General features: G+C 36.5%; 1 protein-coding gene and 1 long non-coding RNA gene across 2 annotated transcripts in view; one reads left to right on the top strand and one right to left on the bottom strand.

Annotated features, from left to right (window-relative positions):
• The window catches only part of LOC146401733 (uncharacterized), a 279,104-nt gene that overhangs the window by 251,589 nt on the left and 11,513 nt on the right, over window positions 1-16,002 (top strand). The gene's annotated exons all lie outside the window — the stretch shown is intronic.
• On the bottom strand, window positions 5,726-6,731 carry LOC146401739 (olfactory receptor 4K17-like). The gene is given in 2 exon segments (XM_084970436.1): window positions 5,726-5,910; window positions 5,913-6,731. Coding segments are annotated over 2 exon segments (936 nt in total). The 5' UTR covers window positions 6,664-6,731.

A 16,002-nucleotide genomic window follows, 5' to 3' on the forward strand; every position in this document is an offset into this window, starting at 1 on the left:
GCCACAAGTGCGGCCCTATAAAGACAAAAAAACGACAAAAAATAAATAAATAAAATTGGTGTTAACTACTATGGAAAGCAATATGGAGATTCCTCAAAAAATTAGTAATAGAACTACCCCATGTGATCCAGTATTTCCCCTTCTGAGTATATATCCAAAGAAAACAGAAACATTAACTCAGAAAGACAGATATATAAGCCTTGTGTTCGTGCAGCCTTATTTACAATATCCAAGATATGATAACCACCTAAGTGTCCACTGATGGATGAATGGATGAAGGAGATGTGGTTTGCAAACACAGTGGAGGAGTTCCCGTCATGGATCCGTGGTTAACGAATCTAACTAGGAACCATGAGGTTGTGGGTTTGATCCCTGACCTTGCTCAATGGGTTAAGGATCTGGTGTTGCCGAGAACTGTGGTGTAGGTCGCAGGCACGGCTCAGATCCCGTGTTGCTGTGGCTCTGGCGTAGGTGGGTGGCTACAGGTCCGATTAGACCCCTAGCCTTGGAACCTCCATATGCTGGGAGGGCGGCCCTAGAAAAAAAAGCAAAAAGACAAAAATAAATAAATAAACAGTGGAATACTACTCAGATATAGAACAGAAGGAAATCATAGCATTTGTGACAACGTGAACGGGCCTTGAATGTATCACCCTAAGGGAAACAAATCAGATGAAAAAGACAAATGCCATATGATTTCACTCATGAGGAATATAAGAAAACAAAATAAGTAAACAAAGTTAAAATACAAGCTCATAGGTACAGAAATCAGATTAGTGGTTACTAAGTGGCAAGCGGGTTACCCATTATATGGTAGTGGATGATAAATATACTTACTTGGTGGTGATCACTTTGTAATGTATCCAGATGTCAAATTATAATCCTTTACACATGAAGGTTATGCAGTAAGTAAATAAATAACTAGAAGTAATCTGAAAAATACTAATTCAACTTATCGTCTTAAAATAAGAAATATCGTATACCTGAAATCAATATTTTAAGTCAATTATGTCAGTAAGTATAGAAAATAGGAAATATTTGTTATTGAGTGTTTATCACTGATTTGAGTTCACCAGTAAAAGAATTGCTTTCATTGTGTAAAATTTTTTCTAACATCATTGCTATTTTCAAGATCATGTATGGTTTCTCCTAAATTATCTTGTAGAATATTTATTGCTTGCATTTTATATTAAGTCTGTGATCCATTTTGAGTTAATTTTTGTGAAGGTGTAAGTCTGTGTCTAGATTTGAATGTGGATGTCCAGTTGTTCCATCACTATTGTTGAAAAGACTTTTTTTTATTATAATTACAATACAACTTTTCTTGTGATATTTTCTATTTTGTCAAAAACAGTTGCCTATATTGATATGAGTCTATTTTAGGGATGTCTATACTGTTCCACGGATATTGTCCCATTCTTTTGCCAATGTCACATTGTCTTGATTACTATAGCTTTACAGTAAATTTTGAAGTTGAGTGATCTCAGTCCTCTGCCCTTGTTCTTCTTTTTCCTTTCATGTTTAACCTATCCAAGTCTTTAAAGTGTGTTTCTGACATGTAGTATATAATTGGTCCATATCTATGAGCTTTATGTTGTGCTCTCTTTGTCTGGCTTTGGTGTCAGGGTTAAACTGCTCCCATACAATGAGTTGAGAAGTATTGCCTACTCCTCTGTTTTCTTGAAGAGTTTGTGGAAAATGTCTTTCTTATTTAAATATTTGGTAGAATTCACCAGTGAAGCCATCAGGGCCTGGGCTTTTCTTTTTATGAAGTTTTTAAGTTTTTAATTTGATCTCTTTAGTTCTTATATGTCTCTTCAGATTCTCTATTCCTGTGTTTTTAAGGTATTTATCCATTGCCTATAAAGTATCTGTTTTGTTGCCATATAGTTTTCCATAATATTCCTTGATAGTTCTTCACTTTTGGGGGAGTAATGTTGTTGGAGATATTTTCTCATCATAATTTTTGTGTTTCAAATAATGGGCCCTGGATGTGGATTTTCCATGATGTTTTCCAAATAAAGGCAGCTCCTTCAGGCAGGTCCATGAAGCTTACAAGCCCTCCTGTCTAACATGCTTTCCCTGGGGAGACTTCCATAGCATGGAGCCAGAGCCAAAAGGGGAGAAGGGAGCCACCAGTTATCAAGGACTGCCCTGGCCTCTCCTAGAATAATATCTCTGTTCCTGGTCTGGAGCTTAAAGGAATAGTGTGAGCTTCCTGTTCCTTTGGGATGCCTCACCTGCAAAATAAAGAACTTTCACAGCATGGAACTGGGAGAAATAGGAGAAGACTCTGGCTTATATGTCATAGATTCCTCCTTTCTTACTAAAATCAAGCAGATTTTCTTGAAAAAAAAATTTCTCAGCTTGTATGTCTTCCAGTCATTTCCAGATACTTTAAAATATTTTTGTTTTTTCCTGAAAATTTTGTTGAGTTTTATTGCTGTTTTTGTTGGAGGTGATGTTCCAAACTTCTCACACAGCCATTCTGGATGTTCTGTCTCTGTTTATTCCTTTTTATTGCTCAACATATGGATATATCACAATTTTCTGACCCATTTGGGTTGTTTCAAGTGTTGGTAATTATGAATTGAGCTGCTATGAATATTTGCAAAGCCTTTTTGTGGAGTAAGAGATAATAATTTGTTCCTTTCAGAAAGTGCTAACTAACACTGAATAGCAGTGCCTGCAGATTCTGGGACTCCCACAAGAACCCCAAATTTCCAGGTGCAATGTCATATAGTTAGACCTGCTTTCCAGTTACACAAGTTGAACTTTGTCTCCTATGTTTTTTTGTTTTGCTTTGTTTTGTTTTGTTTTTTCAGTGCATCTCTACCTTTTCTCCTATCTTTTCTCTTCACCTAGTGGACACCGCTTTCCTAGGGCTTTGTCAGTTTGTTGTCATAGAAAAAAGGAGTAAAATGACTCATGATGTGATATTGTGCATCACTGAAGACAAGTAAACATGTTGCCATTTGTAATTTTGTATATTTAAATACTATTTTGTTTTTTTTTTAAAGAAATGTCACTAAAATAATGACAAAAAGTAGTGGAATTTCCAGTCATGTGGCAGACTATACTGAGTGAAAATTTGGGGGAAGGGAGTCTTCCACTACTGAACATCACCAAACATGTGCATATTTGTATGTGGTCTATGCATAAAGCTATCCCTGTGCTTCTTCTTCTGGAAATGGGTAAGAATATCTGATCTGGACATGTCAAATAGAATTCTGACCTTTGTGGGACAAAATAAATTCTCTAAATTCCATGGCTTCTTTCCTACTCTCTGATAGTTGGAGCTGACCCAGAAAAACTCCTATCACTGCTCTCTACCTATTTTTCTGTTTGTTTGTTTGCTTAATTTTATGGTTGCACCCAAGGCATATGGAAGTTCCTGGGCCAGGAAATGAATCTGAGACTCATTTGGGAACTGTATAGCAGCTGCAGCAATGTTGGATCCTTTAACCCACTGAGTCAAGCCTGGAATTGAACCTGCACCTCCATGGCAACCTGAGCCACCGCAGGCAGATTCTTAGCCCATTGCAACATATGAGGAACTCCTCCCTAGCTATTCTTAAACATATTTAAAAATATCAAAATATCTTTTGACTGTCAGGGTAGTAGTGGAGATATCAAGTGTGTGCACTTAGAGTAGAATCAACATGTTATTCTCTGTTATGCTGCTCTTAGTTCAGTTATCGTTCATTGCCCACAAACTTTTGACTTACTCTGTAGGATGGGAATATTTCTTCATTTTTTTTTTTCATGGATCATAGGAAATGATCTCTAAAGAATTTGGAATTTGGAGTTCCTGCTATGGTGCAATGGGATTGGCGGTGTCTCTGCAGTGCCAGGATGCAGGTTAGATTCTGCAGCCTAGCACAGTGGGTTAAAGGATCCAGCATTGATGTTGCTGTGGCATAGGTCACAACTCCAGCTTGGGTTCAATCCCTGGCCCTGGAACTCCATATGCTGTGGGGAGATCAAAAAAGAAAAAATAAAAAAGAATTTGGAATTTATTAGCAATGCATTCTGAGATAGCTTGATCATAATATGAAGACTTATCCAATACAAAAGTCATTTAGTTCTCAACTTTGCCATTTGTTAATCAAAACATTTGCCTGTTTTTGTGTTATTCAGATTGTTTTCATTGAGTGAATATGGAAGATTATTTTCCTACTTCCTTTTGTCTCTGTAATTTCTTCCTTAAAATTTCAAGGTTTTCTGTAATCATTAAATTCTAGTTTTATGATTACGATCAAATGATATATAGAAATAACTTTCCAAAAACATGTATTAATCTTTTAGTCCACTTTTCAAAAAATTAGATGTATTAAAAAGATAAAATACCACTTCCTATACCTGCTGATTTTCATTTCATATAGCAATGCCATATACTACAGGAAGTACAATATGACAAGTAAATAAATCTATTCGAATTCACAGCTAGAGAACCTACACTGAATGGTGTTTTATTAATGGGAATTAGTAGTGATGTGGTGGTATCCAAATGTCATTACATTAATTCCCTGTAAAATAATAGCACGCAGAATGAAATTTATTATTAAATAACATTTTATTTTATTTTATTTTATTTTATTTATTTATTTATTTTGTCTTTTTGCCATTTCTTAGGCCACTCCTGCGGCACGTGGAGGTTCCCAGGCTAGGGGTCGGATCGAACCTGAAATCTCATGGTTCCTAGTCGGATTCATTAAACACTGAGCCACAACAAGAACTCCTATTACTAAATAACATTTTATTTTATTTTATTTTGGTCTTTGTCTTTTCTAAGGCCACACCCGCAGCATATGGAGTTTCCCAGGCTAGGGTCTAATCAGAGCTATAGCCGCCGGCCTACACCACAGCCATAGCAAGGCAGGGTCCCAGCCGAGTCTGTGACCTATACCACAGCTCACTGCATGCCGGATCCTTAACCCACTGAGTGAAGCCAGGGATCGAACCCACAACCTCGTGGTTCCAAGTTGGATCTGTTAACCACTGAGCCATGATGGGAACTCCTAAATAACATATTTTTAATTCAAATTACTCTTAAGGAAAACAAATCAGGTTTTTTTCCTCTAAATTTTGAGATCTTATTTTTGGAGTTAGGAACAGAGTTTCTGAAATTGAGAAATTTTGGAATAGTAAGATAGGAGTAAGATTTGATAATATTAACAACCTTAAAAGCATCTATAAGAACTCTCATTTTGGGGGCAAAAAGAAAAATGAATTATTTTGGTAGCATAGGTAGATTCTGAAAACCAGAGGTACTGTTTTCTTAGGAGGTGCCATAGGTGAGTTTTCACTCAGACTTTAATATTGTTAAGAAGAGAGAGAACCAATTTTGGGCCCAAAGTGTGTATCAAATCATTCTGATTGAATAGACTTTCTGTGGTAGACTTTCTGAGGAATCACTTTATTTTTTCCTTTCAATCAGTACTATTGTAATACTTAGAAAAAGCGTGTATTTACCAACTCCTCTTAAATACAAGTGAGTTTTTAGTTGAAAACTGTTATTATTCAGTCAACTTCATTTAAAAAATTCTAATGGCTTTTTAATTTTTTTGTTTGTACTGCATCCAAAATATCCTTGAATGTCTGACTTTCATAATTTTTCCATGTTTTATTGACTTACTTTGTATGGATCAATAACAACTTTTAAAAAACACCTTTTAAAAAAACTTTAAAAATACTCTGTTTCTATGTAAACTGTATTTTTAATCTAAGTATCATGTCTAGAACTCACAAAAGCACCCCAGAATTTCTTCATGGCTGTCTTCATTTCTTTGTTTCGCAGAGTATAGATAATTGGGTTCAAGATAGGGGTGATAACAGTGTAAAATACCACAAGAAACTTATCCACAGAGTGGTTGCTGAAGGGCCAGATATAGATGAAGATGCATGGCCAAAGGAAAGAACCACCACTGTGATGTGAGCACTCAAAGTGGAATGGGCTTTGGACTGCCCAGTGGAAGAATGGCTCCTAATCGTTATGAGAATCAGACTGTAGGAAATAAGCAAAATAATGAAACAGCTCAGAGAGGTCATTCCTCTGTTGGCCACAATGACTATCTGCACAATATAAGTATCTATGCAGGCAAGCTTAGCAACCAGGGGGAGATCACAGAAAACGCTGTCCACTACGTTGGAACCACAGAAAGGCAAGTTCACAACAAAAGGTATCTGAAGCCCCGAGTGAAGGAGACCTAAGAACCGTGAGGTCACTATCAGCAAAATACACACCTTCTTGTTCATGATGGTCATGTAACGTAGCGGCTTACAAATAGCCACGTATCTGTCATATGCCATGGAAACTAAAAGCACCATTTCGACTCTACCCAATAAGTGGAGGAGAAAGATCTGTGTGAAGCATTCAGCAAAGGAAATGGTCTTGTGCTTTTTTACAAAGTTCACAATTATCTTAGGGCTGACCAGTGAAGCAAGGATCATGTCCACAAAGGAGAGGTTCCCCAGGAGAAAGTACATGGGAGTGTTCAGGTTTGGGATGTAAAACTCTGTAATGACAATGACAAGGTTACACCAAACTGTGGCCATATAGATAACTGAGACAAGCACAAAGAGAAGAAATTGTATATCCTGGGAACTGGTCAGTCCCAGCAAAATAAATTCTGAAACTTTCAACTGATTTAATTTTTCCATGGTCTCCAATTGTATGGATTGTTCTGTACAGGATGACCTGTAGAAAGAAAGAAGAAAGCACTAATACCTCGGAGACTGCCAGACTTTTTATTCCTTTGGGTCAAATCTCATTTGACTTTGACATTTTTCATGTTATTCTGTTACTGCTGAGAAGTAGGACATATAAACAGTCAACTTTTAACCCCAACTTATAACAACAACCTGTTCATATCTCTTGATTTCCCTAAGCAATTCATAATTCAGAGGCATATGCTTTGTCTTTTTTAAGAGGAAATATTGTCATCTTTCAGAACTTTGTGATTTTATAGGAGATGAGATCCCTTCATCTATCTTCCTCAGAGGACAGAGGGGCATGGCACTCTTGAGCAATCTCTTTAAAGTGCAAACTTTAAATACAGCTGGGAGTTAATGTCTTCCCACAACTATATTAAGAAATTGTATTTTAGTCCAAGAGTTTCGAATGGTCTGTGATCCAGCAGCTATAAACCTGAGCCGAGTCAGTGAGATTTAGAGTGAATCAGACTGCTCTCTTTTCCACAGATCCCTAAGTGAGCTTCTAATCTCTTCATGTTTTTGGGAAGCCTTTCAGGCACAGACTATTTCCTAATGTAACTATCACTACCCATGGTCTGCTGTGGTGGAAACTCACATTCCCAGAGAGGACTTAAATGTCTTTAAGTTGCAAAGGCAGCTGTGGTTAAGCAGCAGAGGTGAATATTCTGAGTTCCTGTGGAACACTTTCATATCCTAAGAAAGGCCACACATTATAGAGGGAGTAAGAAAGATGCTGAGTTCTAAATGTTTATAGAAGGCAGCTTGTTTGAGAATTGCATAAGTGGAACTGGCTCCTTGGATTCCAAGCCAGTCTGATAAGTGAGTCAGTAGGTGAGCGTGAAGAAAACACCTGTGTACCATTGGAGCCCAGGCATGAGACTTCACTTTGAAACCATTAGAGATTTTAACAAGCAAGACCTTAATTTGTCATTCTTTACTTGTATAAATTTTCACTATTAAAAATTTTCACTATTGTGGCAATAGCAAAAGCAACTGGGCTGATGGCCATTGCAGTGCTTTATTTGTCTGTGCTTGGAAACAGTTTGATCATGTTTTATTAAGTCTCCTTAGTTCTTAGATCAATCAAGAGTAAGGGAGGTTTGAATAATGAAATATTAAACTGTTAGGCTAATATAAACAGTGTTCATATTAGATCTCTAGGCTGATAGAACTGGTCATTCTCTTTACAAAGAAGAGATGTTATTGAATGGAAGAAGAGAAGCAAGTAATCCTTTAGGTGGTGGAGAAAGCAAGAGTAAAGGAACAGAGGCCAGTAATGCAGGCTTTGGGGGTGGGGACTATAACAAAGAGAGATTATATAGAGTACAAGAAGAGGAGGAGTGGAGCAAACCTCAATGAAAGCAAGTATTTCAGGTGAAATAGTGGAATAAGTGGTAAATGAAGATATTGCAAAAGCTTCTTGGAGAGGTGGGAGGGAAGAGCAGCTGGTCTCAAAACTTTCTGTGCCATCAAAACTTACTTGTTACTACTTTTTATAGTAGACATTCTTGTGAGAAATTATATAACAAAATTAATAATTATGAAGTGTAAGATATAGAAAGCTTGAGTTTTTTAATTGAAATAATGTTTGCAAAGCACTTGGCACAGAATCTGGCATATAGTTCACATAGAAATGTTAGTTATCACCACTATTTCTGTTTTGAACTTCCTCAAGTTTATGTAGATACTTTAAACAACTGGAATTCAAACTCAGAATTTCATGACACCAAAGCTATGTCCCTAACCAGAGAGTTAAGTCTTAACTTTAGCATATTCTTACATGCCATTTCAGGTGTTATGTTTTGAGTTTTGTTTGTTTGTTAAGGGTTGCAGCCATGGCTTATGGAGGTTCCCAGGCTAGGTGTCAAATTGGAGCTGTGGCTGCTGTTGTACGCCACAGCCACAGCAACGGCAGATCCGAGCTGTGGCTGCAACCTACACCACAGCTCATGGCAATGCCAGATCCTTAACCCACTGAGCGAGGCCAGGAATTGAAACCTGTGTCCTCGTGGATGCTGGTCAGATTTGTTTCCACTGAGCCACAATGGGAACTCACCATTTCAAGTTTTTAAATACTATAATTTTTGATAATACACTTACTAGAATTAATAGGTACATGCACATTTTAAAAAGAAAATGTTGAGTAATTGGAAAAACTGCACTATAATCACACTAGTACATTCAGTCTTTTTTTTATTGTAATTGTTATTTGAGTAGAACAGTCTGGTTCCCTGGAGCAAAATTCTTGCATGACCTGGTTTATGTGTAATCTCCCCTTGGCATGGGACTGATAGTTACTCCATGTTTATTTGCTCCTTATTCACAAGTTATATTCTACTCTAAACCTTCACTAATGTTAATGTTAAAAGTCATTTTTACACACTTCATTAGTTGTATAAAAATGACTTTTAACATTAATCTGAATTTGATAGTTGACATTAGGACCATTGGACAAGAACGGAAAACCCCTGCTTGCCTTGAGCAGTTTTGTATAACAGAAGCTTCAGAATATTTTCATTATTGTATCATAGAATTCATGTTTTCAGCCATAAATTTGGACATTTTCACACCTTTGCAGTGTATCTGAAATGCTTTGAAATTCAGGGGAAAAGCTAATAAAGTTAAGCTGTTGCCTCTCACTTTCCCCATACTTCTCACACCAGAACACCAAACTCACCTACTCTGGCCTGCTGTGTCTTGCTGCAGCAGAAGTATTTTGTAAACCTTCTCTAGGAATGACGATTACTTCTCATTCAAGGACTTGAGCTGGTGCTCTGGTCAGCTCTGACTTTAGATAACTGATCTCCACATTTAATTTAGTTAATACCCTGGTCTGGGTATTAGGGCTTCACTTAACTAGTTTGTCTTCATGTAGAATACCAGTACTTTTCTGGATTCTGACTCTATAACCCTTTTCATAACTCTGAACATACTGCTCTGAACTATCAGTTACATCTTTGGAGCTCTGAATACAGTTGCCTCTTCTGCCTTTTGTTTGTGTTTCAATCCTCCACAAATTCTGGGACAGAAACTAAAGATTTCTGAGCAGAGGGGCTAAAGATTTGTGCTTTGTTAAAAAGGAGTCTGCTTTCCTGATCAAATGTCCTTTCTAGATTGCTCTGAGGTGAGGACACTGACTGCCCTGATTCTGGTCAGTTAGGTGAACCTGTTCAGCCCCTCAAGAATAAGTATTTTATAATGTATTCTTTTAAAGCAATGATTAACATTTTATTTTCACAATTCACTCTCAGTTTCTAGGAATCTTCAATCCCTTTCCTCTCTAGGACTCCACTCCCACCCCCACCCCGCCTAACACAACACTACGAACATTCTGACTCTTACTGAATCCCTACCTCCCATGGTCTTCCTCACATGCTGAATAAATGGTAACATCTGAATTGGTTCCTTACTTGGGTTTAGCCAGCCTTTCCAGGGCTCCATTTCTTTCTTTTGTTTACCAGTCTGACTTACACTGAAGAGAAAGTGGGTATTGAGTTTTTGCCCTTCTCACTGCGGAGGGGAATTACACAGGCCTGCTGAGTAGATCACACAGGGAGCTCAGGAAGAAGCAGGAAGAGGTAATTACAGGCAGGAGTCACTAGAGTCTCTGAATCCAAGTGATTCCTTTATTTTTGGAGTTTATGCAGTTAATGGGATGTGTAGAGGACAAGGCTGTGCTTTTTATTTAAAACATATTTATATTTTCTAATCTCTTTTTACTCTTCCCAGACTCTCAGCAAGAGCCTAGATATCAGCAACTCTAGCACTAGCAGTTTCATTCCTAGAACTGTTGGAGCCTAAGCAACAACACCAAGACAAAACCTTAAATATAGCTACATGTTTGAGCATAAAAATGCTTAGATTCTCTAAAATTATCATGGTTTATTGTGAGCTGGCTCTTTGTCTTAACGGTTTTAATTTGGCAGCAGCCTGGCTCTCTCCACAAAAGCTTCTAGGAAGATGGTTTCAGGAAATTTAATTCTCTAGTAAGAAATGCATACATTGGCCTAAATGAATCTTCTTGACTTTCTATTCTCTTTCCCCTGGCACTGCCCTTTTAACTTGTAATGTAGTGTATATGTGTGTGTGTGTGTGTGTGTGTGTGAGTGTGTGTGTGTGTATTTCTGTCTTTAATTTTTTATTAATTCTTTTTTTTTATTACTGTCATCTTAGCCCCTAGCAAAGTGCCTGGCATACAATGGAGGCTAAAAATTCTTCCCTCAATATCAATAAATAGAGTCGGGTTTTGAGGTTCTGCTGTTTTCCAGACTCTGTATTAGGAACTTCAAATAAATCATTTTGCTTAAATCTCTTTTAAGAAATGAGTTTAATTATTTCTGGCCCATTTTCTAAAATCTCTGACTCATTTTCCCAAGCCTGAAATAGTGTCTTTTCATGGAAGATTAGTAAGACTCAGTTAACGGTAGCTACTTTGTGTGAGCTGTAACAGGCAAATATATTGATTAATTATGAATTTTGCAATGTGCTTTTTGCTTACCACTTCAGAAGGAGTTACAGGCAATGAGTTCAAACAGAAAAATAGATGGCCTGGATGAGTAGGCTTCTGAATCCATAGTCCCGTAACAAGGAACAAGTTACTAAGGTATATAAACTCCAACCTGGGGATTTCCTAATACAGTTTTCATTAGTATTAGGTAGTGTCCAATATGCTAGAAAGTTTTGGGAATCCTCAGTGGGAGATTCTAATGAGAATTCTGTCTGTTGGGGGTATAGTGCTTCAGAAAAAAAATGATTTATCATCATTTGGTCTTTTAGTACAGTGATAGTTTGGCATGATAGATGAAGTTAGATCCATGAGGGAGTTTGGAATGTTTATTTTTATTTATTTTTTTCTCTTTATGGCCATACCTATGGCATATGGAAGTTCTTGTACCAGAGATCGAGTCAGAGCTGCAGCTGTTGCCCTGTGCCACAGCCACAGCAACAGTGGATCCAAGCTACCATTATCACCTATGCTTCAACTTGCTGCAACATTGGATCCTTAACCCACTGAGCAAGGCCAGGGATCAAACCAGAAACTCCTGTCTTGTTTTTAGATGCCAAATATAAGTGATCATAAAGTACTTGTCTTTTTCTGTATAATTTATTTCACTTTGCATAGTACTCTCTAGGTCTATCCATGTTGTTTCAAATGTCAAGATTTTATTTTCTATAGCTGAGTAATATTCTATTGTATATATTTACCACAGCTTTCTTCATTCATCTACTGATGGACACAGAGGTTGCTTCCATATCTCAGTTATAGTAAATAAATGCTGCGATGACCATAAGGGTGGCATTTAACTTTTGATTAGTGTTTTTGTTTTCTTTAGGTAAATGCAAAACTGGGATTGCTGGATCATGCAGTAGTTCTGTTTCAGTTTAGGAACCTCCATATTGCTTTCCATAGTGGTTGCACCAGTTTACCTTCCCATCAACAGGGCAGGAGTATTCCCTTTTCTCTGCATCATTGCTGACACATTATATGTTGATTTTTTTAATAATTGGAATTCTGATAGGTATGAAGTGATATCTCATTGTGGTTTTAATTTGCATTTCTCTGATGATTAGTGATGTTGAGCATATTTTAATGTCTGTTGGCCATCTTTATGACTTCCTGGGAAAAATGTTTATTCGGGTCCCTTGCCCATTTTTTTAAATTGGATTTTTTTATATTGCATTGCATGATTTCTTTATATAATTTTTATATTAATCCCTTATCAGATATGTCATCTTCAGATATCTTCTCCTATTTAGTAGGTTGCTTTTTAGTTTTGTTGGTGGTTTCTTCATTGCTCAAAGCTTTTTAGTTTGGTATAGTCCCATATGGTTATTTCTGCTTTTCTTACCCTTGCTAAGGAGACATAGCCAAAAAATATCACTCACTATACTTTGTTTTTTTCCAGTGGTTGTAGGATTTTAGGCCTTATGTCTTTATTCCATTTTGAGTTTATTTTTGTATATGTTATAAGAAAGTGGTCCAGTTTTCCCAATTTTATTTATTGAATATCTTGTCTTTCCCATTTTGTACTCTTGACTACTTTTTTTTTTTTTTTTTGGTCTTTTTTTTCCATTTCTTGAGCTGCTCCCGTGGCATATGGAGGTTCCCAGGCTAGGGGTCCAATCAGAGCTGCAGCTGCCAGCCTATGCAAGAGCCACAGCAATGCGGGATCCGAGCTGTGTCTGCAACCTACACCACAGCTCACAGCAATGTCAGATCATTAACGCACTGAGCAAGGCCAGGGATCAAATCTGAAACCTCATGGTTCCTAGTTGGATTCGTTAACCACTGAGCCACGATGGAAACTCATTGGCTACTTTTTTTATAAATTAACTAACCATTTTATTTCTGGAATCTCTTTTCTGTTCCATTGATCTATGTGCCTGTTTTTGTACTAGTACCATGTAGTTTTGATTACTGTAATTTTGTAGTGTAGTATACTTTGTTATTTGGGAGTGTTATGTCTCCAGCCCTGTTCTTTTTTAAGATCACTTTGTCTATTTGGGATCTTTTGTATTTCTATACAAATTCCAGGATTATATGTTCTACTTTTGTAAAAAAAAAAATGCTGTTTGTATTCTAATAGGGGTTACATTGAATCTGTAGATTGCTTTGGGTATTATGGACATTTTGACAGTACTAATTCTTTCAATCCATGAGCACAGTACATCTTTCTATTTATTTGTATCATTTTCAATTCCTTTCCTCAGTGTCTTATAGTTTTCAGAATACAGGTCCTTTACCTCCTGGGTTAGATTTATTTTTCTGTTCTTTCTTGATGCAGTTGTAAATTGTATTCTTTATTTTTTTTATTTTTTAAAGTTCTGTTGAAGTATAGCTGATTTACAGTATTGTGATATTTTCTGCTTCATTTTATTTTTGAAATATTTTCAGTGCTGTCTTTAGGATTTTCTACATACAATGTTGTGTTATCTGCAAATGGTGACAATTTTATATCTTCCCTTCCAATTCATATACTTTTTTTTTCTTTTGTCTTTTTGCCATTTCTTGGCCCGCTCCTGAGGCATATGGAGGTTCCCAGGCTAGGGGTCCAATCGGAGCTGTAGCTGCCAGCCTACACCAGAGCCACATCAACATGGGATCCGAGCTACAGCTGTGACCTACACCACAGCTCACAGCATTGCCAGATCTTTAACCCACTGAGCAAGGGCAGGGATCAAACCCGCAACCTCATGTTGCGTCAGTCGGATTCATTAACCACTGCGCCATGATGGGAACTCCCAATTTCTATACTTTTTAACCTTTTTTTTTTGGTCTGATTTCTGTGGCTTGGCCTTCCAATATCATGCCAAATAAAGTAGTAATGGTGGGCATCCTTTTCTTCTTCTTGACTTTAGAGGAAAAGCTTTAGGCTTTTCAAATTTGCATATGTTAGCTATTGGTTCTTCCTGTGTGGCCTTTATTATGTTAAGGTGTGCTGCCTCTATACTCACTTTGTTTAGAGACATCAAAATGGATGTTGAATTTTGTCAAATTTTGTTTTGCATCTATAGAGATAATCATGATCTTTATCTTTGTTCTGTTAATGTAGTGTAATACATTGATTGACTTGCTAGATTTTGTACCTTCCTTGCATTCCTGGCATAAATTTGACTTGATCATGATCCTTTTAATTCATTGTTGAATTTGGTTTGCTACTAGTTGTCCCTTGGTATCTACTGGGGATTAATTCCAGGAGATCCATGAATATCAAAACCTGTGGGTGTTCAAGACCCTTCTAGAAAATGTTTATACCTTCTGTGAAATGGTTTAGTGCAATGAACATAGTCAGCTTTTTGTATTCACAGGTTTCACATCCATATATCCATTATTGTTTGAATCTGCCTTTGCAAAATTGATACAGAGGCCAGCAGATATAATTGGCCCACCAGATTTTACTGAGGATTCTTGTATCAAGAACATTGGCCTATAATTGTGTGTGTGTGTGTGTGTGTGAGAGAGAGAGAGAGAGATGTCTTTTCCAGGTTTTATATTAGGGATATGTTGATGTGGTACAATGGATTTGAAAAGTTCTATACTCTAATTTTTGGTAATAATTTGAGGATAGATGAAAACTCTTTAAATATTTGGTAGAATTCACCTGTGTGGCTGTCTGGGTCCAGGACTTGCCTTTTTTGAAGTTTGGTTACTGTTTCAATTTCATTACTAATAATTGGTCTATTTAAATTTTCTATTGCTTTCTGATTCAATCTTAGAAGATTATGTTTCTAGACATTTATCCATTTCTTCTATATTGTCCAATTTGTTGATGCATAATTGTTTACAAAACAAACGGATATTATAATCATTTTTATTTCTGTGGTGTTTGTGTTTACTTCTTCTTTCTCATTTCTGATTTTATTGATTTGGGCCCTCTCTTTTATTGGTGAAACTGGCTAAAGATTCATTAATTTTATTTGTCTTGTTGGAGAACCAACCATTAATTTCACTGAGCTTTTCTATTATTTTTAGTCTCTTTTATTTATTTCCATTCTGATCTTTATTATTTCCTTCTTCTATTAACACTGGACTTTGTTTTTTCTTGTGTTCTAGTTCCTTAAGTGTAAGCTTAGATTATTTGATATTTTTGTTTGTTTCCTAAGATAGGCCTGCATCACTATAAACTTTCCTCCTAGAACTGCTATTGTTGTATCCCATAGTTTATAATATGTTGTATTTCTATATTTGTTTCAAGATATATTTTGATTTTCTATTTGATTTCATCAAAGATTCATTGGTTTTTAGTAGCATGCTGTTTCCCTCCACATATTTGTGTTTTTTCTAGTTATTTCTTGTAATTGATTTCTAGTTTCAAACTATGGTAATCAGAAAATATGCTTGATATGATTCCAATGTTAAATTTATTGAGACTTGTTTTTTGGCCTATCATCTGATCTGTCCTGGAGAATGTTCCATAAGCACTTGAAAAGGTGGTAAGTTCTGCTGCATTGGGTTTGCATGTTCTTTATATATCAGTTAAGTTCATCTGGTATAAGATATACAGTAGGAATTCATAACTGCTATATCCAGACTGGAGTATGGTGGGAGGTTTGATAAAATAGGGGAAGGGGATTGAGAGACACAAACTTTCAGTTTTAAAATACATAAGTAATGAAGATTTAATGTACAGCTTGGGAACTATATCCTTAAATCATCCTTGACCACATCCTTAAATCATCTAGAAGAGTTAATAACTTTGTAACAACATTGCATGGTGACAGACATTTAACAGATTTATTGTAGTGATAAAGTCTTAATGTATATAAATGTCAAATCACTATATT

Source organism: Sus scrofa, chromosome 7, assembly GCF_054392235.1.
Source record: "Sus scrofa isolate SSC_HxYL_T2T_F1_AM1 chromosome 7, Sscrofa_HxYL_maternal_Yorkshire_Landrace_v2.0, whole genome shotgun sequence".
Taxonomy (NCBI): Eukaryota; Metazoa; Chordata; class Mammalia; order Artiodactyla; family Suidae; genus Sus; species Sus scrofa.